At 43.5% G+C, this 12,594-nt stretch overlaps 1 protein-coding gene across 2 annotated transcripts in view; it reads left to right on the top strand.

The window, feature by feature from the left end:
• The window catches only part of SNAP25 (synaptosome associated protein 25), a 92,422-nt gene that overhangs the window by 44,084 nt on the left and 35,744 nt on the right, over window positions 1–12,594 (top strand). For both annotated transcript variants that reach the window (XM_038396950.2, XM_038396951.2), the window contains exons 2-3: window positions 11,336–11,471; window positions 12,285–12,326. In XM_038396950.2, the coding sequence (XP_038252878.1) occupies window positions 11,400–11,471; window positions 12,285–12,326 (114 nt within the window). In that variant the 5' untranslated portion in view covers window positions 11,336–11,399. The remainder of the gene's footprint in view (window positions 1–11,335; window positions 11,472–12,284; window positions 12,327–12,594) is intronic.

Here is a 12,594-nt window from a genome sequence, read left to right as displayed (position 1 = left end):
ATAAAAGAGTGATCCGGGGTAGGTGATGATCCTTCTTATGTCTTGCATATCTCAGGTTTCAGCATCACGCTGGGTTTCAGTCCGAGATAATACTGAGTGATCATGACATATCTATTATATTTAACTCCAAAGAACCCCCGGGCAGGTCTAACTCCATGACAGGTTGCAGCAGCTTCATGATTTTGGAGACTTCAAGTGCCAATGACATCCCTTTCTCCTCTGTCTTGCTTCCTGCAGAACCCAATATAAGAAGTCTCTCTTTCAGTGTGGGGAAGTATTTGTTGTTGTTATATATTATTTGTGTTCCCATAGCACCTAGGAGCTCTTGTCATGGATCAGGACCCCGCTGTGCTAAGCGCTGTACAAACACAGAACAAAAAGATGGTCTATGCTCAAAGATGGTCTATGCTCAAGTCACAGATGGATACAGACAGTCAGGGAAGTATAAGAAAACATCAGCATGATAGAAAAGTGGCTATGGCACCACAGCAGCCTAACCATTGTCAATGTTTTGTAGGTATCATGTTGTTCTTTCCCTTAGATTTTGGGAGAACTCTTGCGATGTTATTACTAGTCCCACAATATTTGGTGCTACATTTTCACTTAGGGCTACAAATTTTTTTTACAGCTATATCAGATAGTTAAAGTGGTCCAACCCTCTACTATGGATGTGGTTCTACCAGTACAAAGGTGCATACTTGTATGAGAATCAGCTATACCAATAGAGGTGCATTTATACCGGTATGAGTATATCTACACTAGCGTTGGACTACTTTAACTTTATCTGTTTTGATATAGTGATAGCATTAGCTGTACAAAAACTGCATAGACACCAGCCCGTAGGAAAATTGGTTTTGAATTATTTTTTCAACATATTGGGTACGGTCTCATGACTTCATCTATTTATGCTTCAATAAACATCTTTGTTTTGGCCTTTGAAGAGTGCTCTTTCCAGTTAGATTTGCGCTCCCTTGTGCTCCTCTGGCAGTAACTGGGGGAAAGATGCAGCCTGGGGTCATATCACACCCCTGCTATTATTTAAAATGTCTATTACCGTAGCATCTAGATGCCTCAACTGAGATTAGGCCCATCTTGGGCTAGGTGCTGTACTTACACATAGTGAGAGATCGACCCTGAGCCAAGAAGTTTGCCAGCTAAACTAGACAGGACAGATTAAGGAGGTGAGAAAAGGAGTATTATTATCCCCATGTTACAGAGGGGGTACTGAGGCACAAAGAAATTAAGGGATTTGCTCAAGGCCACACAGGAAGATTGTGGCCAAACTGGGAATTACACTCAGGTCTCCTGAATTCCTGACTGCAAGATCATTCTTCCAATCTTTTCTAATATGATTCCTTTTCAAGGCTTTCCTCATAGTGGTTGTTACTCTTTACTATTTTCTAAGGCAGACTGAGATGAATTATCCACCTACTTTGTTGACCTGTGCAGATCCAGACTGGGTCCCAAGGGTTTACATGAGCACAAATTAGCAAAAATGTAGATGCTGAAGCTTTGAATTAAGCAGAAATGTATCCGTGGCAAACCCACTGTCTTCGGAATTGCTGGATAATGCCAATTTCCCTAAAAAAGGTTGCATGATCCAAGACAATCCAGTCAATGAGCCTGGCACAGGTTTTACATAAAACAATTTTTATTCAAAATGTTGAATTCACATATCATATCTATTTATTTAAATATAATATCTAAACAGCCTGTCTGTTAATAATGCTTCATAGCGATAGCGTAAATCTTTAGATAGGATTTTTCATTACAGAACAGACTGGATAGGGTTTAAAGGTGCTTTCAGAGCAGTTAAAACACATTTAGGGCCTATCCGGTCCATGGTTTCGGTAGTGGCAATATTAACTGCTATAAGCACCCTATAAACCAAATGGATAGTGTTAAAGTAGCATGATGGGATGTACAAGCCCCACACTGTGAGTAAAGGGGTTAAAGGACAAAACAATACGGTGAAGGTACAACCATAGGAGTGTGTGTAATTTCTGTGGGGAGAAGGCAGGAGAGGAACCATGTTCCATGACATGCTGAGGCTTGTCAGCTGGACTGCCCCAGTGGTGGCAATTGGGAGACACACAGGGGAGGCCTCAGAGAGTATTGGGTGTCCAGACAATGGAGCAGACTCCGCAGCGGTTGGTGGGCCAGCAGAAGAAGCTGAAACAGACCATGCAATCTTTCCAACAGTCACACCAGCTGGAGAGAGAATCCCTGCTGGCCTGGCAAGCAGCACCATAGAGGAGCTTACAGGAATTTATCAGGGAGCAAGGACAAGTGCAGCAGTTACTCCTGGTGAGTCCCACTACGGGGAATGGAAACCAGAGCCCTGTGTAAAATGGGGCCTGCTGATGATCCCGAAGCTTTTCTAGTGACATTTGAGAGGGTAGCAATGGGAGCTGGCTGAGACAGAGGAATGTGGGCTCTCTGGTTTGAACACTGTTTTTGCGGCGGTTCTATTCTTGGCTTCTCCATTGACTTGCTCTGCCACTTTGGTCAAGTCACTCAATCTCTTTGTGCTTCAGTTTTCCCCTCTGTAAAATAGGGATAATAATGCTTACCCACCTTTGCAAGGCTCTTCAAACTCTACAGAAGAAAAGTCTCTATATAAAGTATTGTTACTGGCAGTCTCCTATATATATATATGTTCTTTGTGTAGAATATGCCAGTGCAGTCATCCTCTGGCTAAGGATATCCAGGGGAAAAATAGATTTGCACTTTTACACAGTGAGCGTGCTTGAAAAGAAACAGTTGCTTTATTGCGATGTTGACTTTGCCATGGTAAATTGCTGCATTTTCATTTTCCTATATTTATTGTGTTGAAGTTTACATCACAGTAAAGTAAATATTTCCTTTTAAAGGTCACCCATTGTATTGCTCCCTCTTCAGGGACATATGATGGTTCACTTAGTGCTTCAGAATAATTCCACATAGATAAAACGTTCTAGCTACCTGATTCTTTATTGCATCTGAACTTTACCTGTAATATAATAAATGCAGTGTTCAAACTGAAGTAGACAATGTGTTCTCCTCAGTCAGTTTCTTTATTACTTTCTCTTTAACCCTCAGTTTCCTACTGTTCTTCTGTATCGGAAATACAGCAGCTGGTATCAGTGGGCAAAATAACAGGTCTCAGAGTAGCAGCCGTGTTAGTCTGTATTCGCAAAAAGAAAAGGAGTTCTTGTGGCACCTTAGAGACTAACAAATTTATTTGAGCATAAGCTTTCGTGAGCTACAGCTCACTTCATTGGATGCATTCGGTGGAAAATACAGTGGGGAGATTTATATACACACACAGAGAACATGAAACAATGGGTTTTATCATATACACTGTAAGGAGAGTGATCACTTAAGATGAGCCATCACCAGCAGGGCGGGGGGGAAGAAGGAAAAACTTTCATGGTGACAAGCAAGATGGGCCATTTCCAGCAGTTAACAAGAACGTCTGAGGAACAGTGGGGGGTGGGGTGGGGGGGAGAAATAACATGGGGAAATAGTTTTACTTTGTGTAATGATTCATCCATTCCCAGTCTCTATTCAAGCCTAAGTTAATTGTATCCAGTTTGCAAATTAATTCCAATTCAGTAGTTTCTCGCTGGAGTCTGTTTTTGAAGTTTTTTTGTTGAAGGATAGCCACTCTCAAGGTCTGTAATTGAGTGACCGGAGAGATTGAAGTGTTCTCCAACTGGTTTTTGAATGTTATAATTCTTGATGTCTGATTTGTGTCCATTTATTCTTTTACGTAGAGACTGACTCCTCCCCCACTCCACCCCCCACTGTTCCTCAGATGTTCTTGTTAACTGCTGGAAATGGCCCACCTTGCTTGTCACCATGAAAGGTTTTCCAAAGTAAAACTATTTCCCCATGTTATTTCTCCCCCCCACCCCACCCCCCACTGTTCCTCAGATGTTCTTGTTAACTGCTGGAAATGGCCCACCTTGTTTGTCACCATGAAAGGTTTTCCTCCTTCCCCCCCCATCCTGCTGGTGATGGCTTATCTTAAGTGATCACTCTCCTTACAGTGTGTATGATAAAACGCATTGTTTCATGTTCTCTGTGTGTGTATATAAATCTCCCCACTGTATTTTCAACCGAATGCATCTGAAGAAGTGAGCTGTAGCTCACGAAGGCTTATGCTCAAATAAATTTGTTAGTCTCTAAGGTGCCACAAGTACTCCTTTTCTTTTAGTGGGCAAAATATTAATCTAAATAGTAGGAGAATAATTGCTTCCATAAATCAAATCTGCAGTGTCTAGTGAAGCTGAAGGGATTTTACCTCACATCAGTGTTTATTTTAGCTTAAACTGGGATAAGCACCTGACTCCCTTTGAATTTCAGTGGGTGTTGGGTATCTAATTAAAGAATCCCATCCCCAATGTATACTATCCCCCGTGCTTACGGAAGATTATTGCAAAGATATGGGCAGTAACCAGTATCAACTGCAAAATCTACCCAATTTCAGCCTGCATCTAGACAAATTACGCAGTTTACCATATTGTGTGCCTATGAGTAACTTGTATTGATTCCTGGGCATGGTTTTCTATAAATGAAGTTGAATCAGCACCGCAGTAGGGCACTCATGTTTATGACTAAAACACTTTGTAAAATGGCTTGCCTGTAAGAGGGCTTTGTGGTGTTTCCCAGTCCATTCTAAGTGCTTTACAAAAAAAAAAAACAGTTTCAATCAACTTGTCAAGTTTAATCATTTGCTACAAAACACCTCTGCAGTTATAACCTCTGACATTTTCTAGGCTGATGGAAAATGGGATGAATCTATCCCTAAATGTAAACATGGTGGGATATATTAATCAGAAACTATAATTCTAAGGGTAAGTCACAAGGGCTCCATATCTTTCTACTTCTCATCACCTTCCAAACTTACTGCTCATTCGTGATCATTAAAATGCTGTAATCAAGAGCCTGGTTGTGGGGAGAGATGTCTACTGCAGAACTAATTTACCTGTGCAATGTTTAGAAACTATAGTGATTCATAAATACTATCATTAGTTTTTTATTAATTGCACAAGAATTCAGCTCAGCATCAGTCTGCTCAGGCTTCATTTACCACCTAGTTTACACTGCGTATGCTCAGAGGTTTAAAACCGATGCCTTATTAGCTTTGCATCGTCTTATTTATCTAGCATCTCCCATGCTAGGGACACAATGTCAATAGCAATGTAGCACTAGAAGGGATCTCGATAGGTCATCTAGTCCAGTCCCCCCATGCTGAGACAGGACTAAGTATTACCTAGACCATCCCTTATCCCCTTACTATTTAGACTATCTTTACACCAAATAGGTAGAAAGCAGATTCTAGTTTCTTCTTCACCCACTCATATAAACGTTCAAATCGTATTACTTCCTAGGCTGTGTCTAAATTAACATTTTCCCCCCTAAAATTCACTTGTGCAACTCCACCAATGCTAGTGTAAACCAAGATGCAGGCAGCTGCGAGTATTTTAAGCACTGGGTCACTTAAGAGCAGGTATAGACAACATGGTGGTTAGAATTCCCAGCTCCTTGTCTCCATTAGTGCTCCCCCCATGGCTAACACTGTTAGCAACGATGAGAAATTCTAGAGTAGGAACTCTAGGTTAAGCAAGGCTCTGAGATCCAGTGCCCTCCACTAAAATAGCACAAGAGCCCACTGATGTTCACATGTCATGGGATAGTGATTCTCCAAAGCTGATTGGCAGCAAGCCAGCTGGAGACAAGCCACAAAGAGCTGTAAAGAACAGTGCATGTCTTGAAAGTAATACACATTGAGGGTGCACTGCCCTTACTCAGGAGGGAAGGCTCTCCCTGCATTACCTAGCTTCTTGCGGTGACAGGGTGAGGTATTTGAAAATGCTGAAACAAACCATGGGGCAGATAGTCAGCTAATGTAAATGGACATAGCCCCACTGAAAGCAATGGAACTAGGGCTGTTGGGAAGTGGGGGGGGGGAGGAGAAGGAGTGGAGTACAGTTCTACTAAGAGACCCCAAAACATCTGTGTAAATAAAGTAAAAGGGGAGGGGTGGGGCCCCAGGACTATAATATACCACGGCCCCAAATTTTTCTCACCAGGCATGGAACCAAGCCAGCTTATAGCAGTTGAGGACTTGGCCCCAAGTTTGTAAAGAATGTCACACATCTATATAGCAGCTGAGTAAATCAGGCAGGAAAAATAAGGAGGGGCTGTAAATGAGAATTGGTTCTTCCCCAAGTTGCCCTATTGCATCAACCCGTACTGAGAGACACCCCCCCGCCCTACCCACAATGGAGAGAAAAGCTTCCACTCAATGTTCAGATCATGACTAGGGCCAACAGGCCAGTTAGAGAATACCTATTCCAAGGGCTTTTGTACCCCTGATTGTTCTACAGGCCTGATCTCATGGCCCATTAACTTCAGTGGCTTTAGGTCCGATCTTTAGTGTCAAGTAGAGCTTGTTGGGAAATTTCTGGCGGAACAGTGTTCCACTAGAAAATGCAATTTCATCACAATCTAAATGTTTAGCAGGAACCTTGGTTTCAATGAAACTGTCTATGGAAAGAGTAAAAATGAATCATTCTAACTTTCTCATTTCATTCCTGTAATGCTGAAACTTTTCATTTTGACTGTCATTTTGATTCATTTAGACTTTTTTACATCATATAATACAGTATTAAAATTAATATTTTATATTTGTATATACTGAATATCTATAGCATTTAATAATTTTACATTATATTACAGTGTTTCCATATGATGGGTTCGCCGTTTCGAAACACAACACATTCAATGGTTCTGAACTGGAATGTTCATTCCATGGAAAATTTCAGAATTTTGGCAGCTTGTTCTAATTTGGGACAAACAAATTTTGACATGTTGGAATTTCCCATGAATGGAAATTCTGTTCTCTGATCAGCTTTAGTGCCAAGCCAAACAGGAGCTGTGCCCCAGGTACATGGTGAGGAAGGAGTCAAGGAGCAGGTCTACGCTATAGCTGGGATCAATGCTCTGAGATCAATTTATTTAGCGGGTCTAGTAAAGACTTGCCAAATCAACTGCAGATTTCTCTCCAGTTGACCCCTGTACTCTACCCCGACAAGAAGGGTAAGGTAAGTCAATGGGAGATTTTCTTCCGTTGACCCCCCTGTGGTGTATACCCCACAGTAACTCGACCTAAGGTACGTCAACTCCAGCAATGTTATTCATGTCGCTGGAGTTGCATAGCATAGGTCAACTTACTGCGGTAGTGTAGACATAGCCAAGGAGTCCTCCACTTGGGCTGCAGAGCAGCTGTTTTATGGAGGATACTTCAACCTCCCCTGACCACTTGCCTGTCTTCCTCGTTCCCATATAACCTCTGCATGTGGCTGTTCAGGGAGTGACTCCTCATGGCACTGCACTCTAGGCACACAGCCCATCCAAATCCAGTGCAGTGGAATCACAGTGGTTCTGCCTCCAGGAGAACCCATGTGGGCTGGGGCTGGATTGGCCCCTACAAGAACAATAGGATTTCTTCATTCACTCTTACAATGTTCTTCTTTGGAAGCAGAAGGATCCCTGATGTGTCTCTGCCATGGAGCTCCTAATCCCTGGAGTGCTCCCTATTTTGGGGCTAAAACCTGTTTACTGCTGACAGCGAGCATCCCAAAAGTGGCTGATGTCAAACTGCATATTCACCATGCCATTAAGCCAGGCATTTGCATCAGCTGAGCCCACAGATGCATTTCTTGCCGTTTAGCCTTAATGGTGGTGTGAATTGCCCAGCCATCCAACACACCAGGTAGAACTGCCTACCCCAGCTGCTATTCCAGGTTATATTGGGAACTTCTAAATTTGATGTGACCCATCACAGGATGACAGGTTTCAGAGTAGCAGCTGTGTTAGTCTGTATTCGCAAAAAGAAAAGGAGTACTTGTGGCACCTTAGAGACTAACAAATTTATTTGAGCATAAGCTTTCATGAGCTACAGCTCACTTCATCGGATGCATCCGATGAAGTGAGCTGTAGCTCACGAAAGTTTATGCTCAAATAAATTTGTTAGTCCCTAAGGTGCCACAAGTACTCCTTTTCTTTTTCCATCACAGGATGTTAGCCTCCCTCAGACAGGGATGTTGCGATGTATTCAGTGTTTGAGATTGATGTAAACAGAATGCTGTGCCAGTTGCTTGGGGGCTGGCTTTTCAGTCTCCTCTTTGAGATGGATTTCTTCCTGCTTTAGATTGAAAAAAAGCAAGACAACCTCAAATGAGAGCACAGCTAATGTACAAGCATGAAGGTCATACATTTCCCTCCTTATATAACAATTCTTTGTAGATGCTGCAGAGGATATGTAAGCAGCTGTCTGTTTTTCTTACATATTTGTAAGCAGATAGAGCTTGATTCAGCAGCAAATATCCTTTGCTGTCTGATCCCTGGAAGGCTATGGCTCCTCACTCGGTGGAAGTTGATTTATGCAGAGGAAAGGCCATCCCATTACAGAATAGTTGCTGGGAAAGAAAGTTGGGCGGGGGGGGGGGGGGAAGGACTAGATAGATGAATATGAAAGGACGTCTAATCCAAACCAGAGTTTAACTCACTGCCATATATTGGCTGATTGCTACTTAGACAGTTTTGGATGGTTGGTTTGTTGTGTTCTGCTGAAATGGGAGCCCACAGCTGGGTCAGCATCTAGCCAACGGCCTTTTGTTTGGCTTTAATTAATCGGTATGTGTTAGCAAAGCAAACGCCAGTGTTGCTCTCCACGGGGGCACTGCTATTGTTGTGCAGAGTTCCTTCCTCCCAATGCTAATTCGTACACCTGCCTGGCTATTGTCCCATACAGATGAAGGAAATACTCCACTTGGTGCAGAGGAAGTGGTGTGGTTCTTCTGAGTGGGGGGCAGCAGGCAGGGAACCCCCCAGGGAGACTTCTGTGTCCCCATGTGCACTACGGGGCTCAGTCTGTGTGAGCTTAGAGGAGTTTGCACCGGGGGACCTATCCATGTCTCTGTGAATCAAGCAGGCACATTTCCTCTCCTCAGCAGCTTAAAAGGTGGATTTCTAGCACAGGCTCATGGCCGGGAAAGGGGGTGAGCATCCCATCTGCTCCTGTGCTCCCTGTTTGCAGACCCTGGGATCTTGGGCCTTATGGTCCACTTCTGTCGTCCTTAATCTGTGCTCCTACTGGCTTCAGTGAGAGTATCGTCTGAGCAAGGACCGAGCCCGACTTAAATACATAATAGCTAGTTTTTATAGGCAGATGCTATAGTTTATTTGCTGTTAAACTCCTAGGGCCAAAGGCTGCCCTGACTCGTCTTTTCCATTAGAGTGTCACAAGGTGTAAAGCCAGCGCAGAATATTAGGACCCATTAGGAAAGGGATAGATAATATATAAATCCATGGTACACCTACATCTTGAATACTGTGTGCAGATATGGTCACCAAATCTCAAAAAAGATGTACTGGAATTGGAAAAAGAACAGAGACGGGCAACAAAAAAGATGAGGGGGATGGAACAGCTTCCATGTGAGGAGAGATTAAAAAGGCAGGGACTGTTCATCTTAGAAAAGAGACGACTGAGGCAAGGTACGATAGAGGTCTATAAAATCGTTCATGGTGTGGAGAAAGTGAATTTACCCCTTCACATAACACCAGAACTAGGGGTCACCCAATGAAATTAATAGGCAGCAGGTTTAAAACAAACATGAGGAAGTACTTCGTCACACAACGCACAGTCAATTTGTGGCACTCATTGCCAGAGGATGTTATGTAGGCCAAAAGTATAATGGGGTTTAAAAAAGAATTAGATAAGTTCCTGGAGGATAGGTCCATCAATGGCTATTAGCCAAGATGGTCAGGGATGCAACCCCATGCTTTGGGTGTCCCTAAACTTCTGATTGCTGGAAGCTGGGACTGGATGACAGGGGATGGATCACTCAATAAATTGCCCTGTTCTGTTCGCTTCTTCTGAAGCTTCAGGCACTGGCCATTGGATACTGGTCTAGATGGACTATTGGTCTGACCCAGTATGGCCATCCTTATGTTATGTTATTATGTAATTGAATAAAATGGCCAGTGCTTCATAGCAGTTATTCGCAGCCCTCTGCCTCTCCTTCCAGCTGGATTAATGCTTCCTCTAAGTGATAAACCCTCGCTGAGCACTAATTTTCAATCCGGCAGAGAAATAAAACAGTGATGATGTTCTACAGACTTCAGAGGTGGCGGGTGGCCCCACTTTTCCTTTTCAAGTCAGCAATAAAAGCCATGTTGTATCTTTTGGTTTATAATAAAAGCTAATATCTTCCTAAACTAGATTCAATGGATGGGGGTCTGATCTCAGGTACAGGTGAGTTCAGTGGATTTACTCTGGATTTAGACAAGAGTAATCAAGATGAGAATCTGGCCCCACTAGATGCAATAATAAAAAAGGCCAGCTGGGTGATATAGTACAACCCCCTGCCAGGCCTTTAAAAATGTATCCAGTGTAGTTTTGACTGGCTCAGATTTCTGAGATGAAGTTTTTGGGCCAAATCCTCAGCTGGTGAAAATCAATCAGGCTCCATTATCTACAAGCTACTATGGCACGACACAGATTTACAGCTTGACTAAGGATCTGGCTCTCTGTCAGATAATCCTTCCCTATCCTAAAAGGCAAATAAAGGCAAATATACCTAGGGCAGGTCTACACTACAGCCTAAGTCAATATAATTTACTTCGCTCCCAGGTGTGAAAAAGTCTTCCCTCCCCGCAGGAGCTATGCAAGTTTCACGCTGTCCACACCGGCACTATGTTGGAGAGAGATACTCTTCCGCCAACATAGCTTCCGCTTCTCACCGAGGTGGAGTAATTATGCTGAGCGCAGAGCTCTCTCCCGTCAGCATAGCATGTTTTCACCAGAAGATGTAGCTGCTCCAATGTAGCACTGTAGTGTAGACTTGCCCTTACTTGCAAGCAAGTATGGGGCAAAACCCTAGAGCTGAACCATCTCAACTTCAGAGAAGTTTGAATGCAGCTCAGCCCATGCTTAGTTACAAGTCATCCCTTCTGATTCTGCATTTTATAAGTGTTCGGTGCTTAATGGCAGTGGAAGCGTGCCAGGTAGAAAATACAAATGAATTAATTTCTCTGTAGGGAAGGCAGCGAGGATCCATCCATGCTCCTATACAAGAGAGTGACTAATAGCCCAGGAATAGAACATCACCTTGAACAATCCACGGGCACTCTTTCATTTGTAAGAATCACCAGCCCTGATGAAAGATTGCTGGCGAGAGCACTCATATAAAAGCATTTGAGGGGATTGACATTTAAGCACAAATCTGCAGAGTGCAGCAAGTTTAACCCCAGTGTTTGTTCCCTATTTGCTGTCTTGCAGGCTCACGGGCAGAACAAACACAAATCCTTGGTCTGAAGCCTGGACAGACACACTCACAGCTAAAATGGCAGAAGAACTTGATATGCGTAATGAGTTGGAAGAAATGCAGCGGCGTGCTGACCAGCTGGCAGATGAGGTAAAACCAATGGCAAACGAGGAGGGTGGAAACACTTGAGGTTCTTCTTGCTGTCCACAGGCTACATCCAGAAATGTGCACAGCTGTAGCAAAACATATGTCTAGCACCATATCCTGTAGTTCAACAGGTTTAGAATATCGGAAGACGAAAAAAATTCCAGCATCAAGCGTTCCTCCTTGAAAATGCCCTGCCGCCCACCTACCCTTGTTTAAATGAAGGGTCGATTAACTCAAGTGCTCCAGCAGATCTCAAGTGCCAGGGTATTGGTGGTGGAAAAAATGGAAGTGATACTTGAGTGAGGTAAGGCAGAGTTAGGATCTAAGGGTATGTCTACATTGAAAAGAAAAACCTGCAGCACCGAGACTTAGGGCTTGGGTCAACTGACTCAGGCTTGCAGGACTAAAAATAGCAGTGTAGACATTTGGCCTCGGGCTGAAGCCCAGGCTTTTGAAACCTGGCAAGGGCAGAAGGTCTCAGAGCCCAGGCCCCACCTTTAGATGGGGAAGGAGGGCAAGGCCAGGGCTATCCTCCCCTTATGGGAGTATTCATCACTGCCAACAGTGCTACTGCTAGAGAGTGCTAGCTGCAGAATTCCGGCTACCTCCCAGGCCAGAGTGCCTGGAGAAACGCCGTCTTCCCTCCTTGCACTCCCACGCTGGGATAGCTGTAATCTGGCTATTAGAGGGTGGGGGAAGAAGCACTCAAAGACTTCTATATGAGGCTATTCATGACATTTATACACGCCTGCACACTAGTGACAGAAATGGCATTTGCCAAATCTAACTCGCTTTTCTCCTGTTTTTTTTTTCCAGTCACTTGAAAGCACCCGTCGTATGCTGCAGCTTGTTGAAGAGGTAAGGACTTACACTTTACCCTCCCTTCTTTGTAGATAGAGGTATGGGAAAGCCCGACACAAGCAAATGCCTGAGCCACTTGCCAATATTCACACACCAAGGGCATCTCCATAGGTTTTTGTGACCCTCAAAAATGGGGCATTTTCAAAAGGTGTTCCTAGGAATTAGTCCAGACAAGATGTGGTGTAGCCATTGATAAGATTGATCAAGCAGTTGAAAGACTCAACTGAACTGCAGGCTAACTACTATAGTTAATGGGGAACTGTAT

The sequence above is a fragment of the Dermochelys coriacea genome, chromosome 3 (genome assembly GCF_009764565.3).
Source record: "Dermochelys coriacea isolate rDerCor1 chromosome 3, rDerCor1.pri.v4, whole genome shotgun sequence".
NCBI classification, from domain to species: domain Eukaryota; kingdom Metazoa; phylum Chordata; order Testudines; family Dermochelyidae; genus Dermochelys; species Dermochelys coriacea.
The sequence above is the reverse complement of the archived record's forward strand: the minus strand, read 5'-3'. Positions and strand labels throughout refer to the sequence as shown.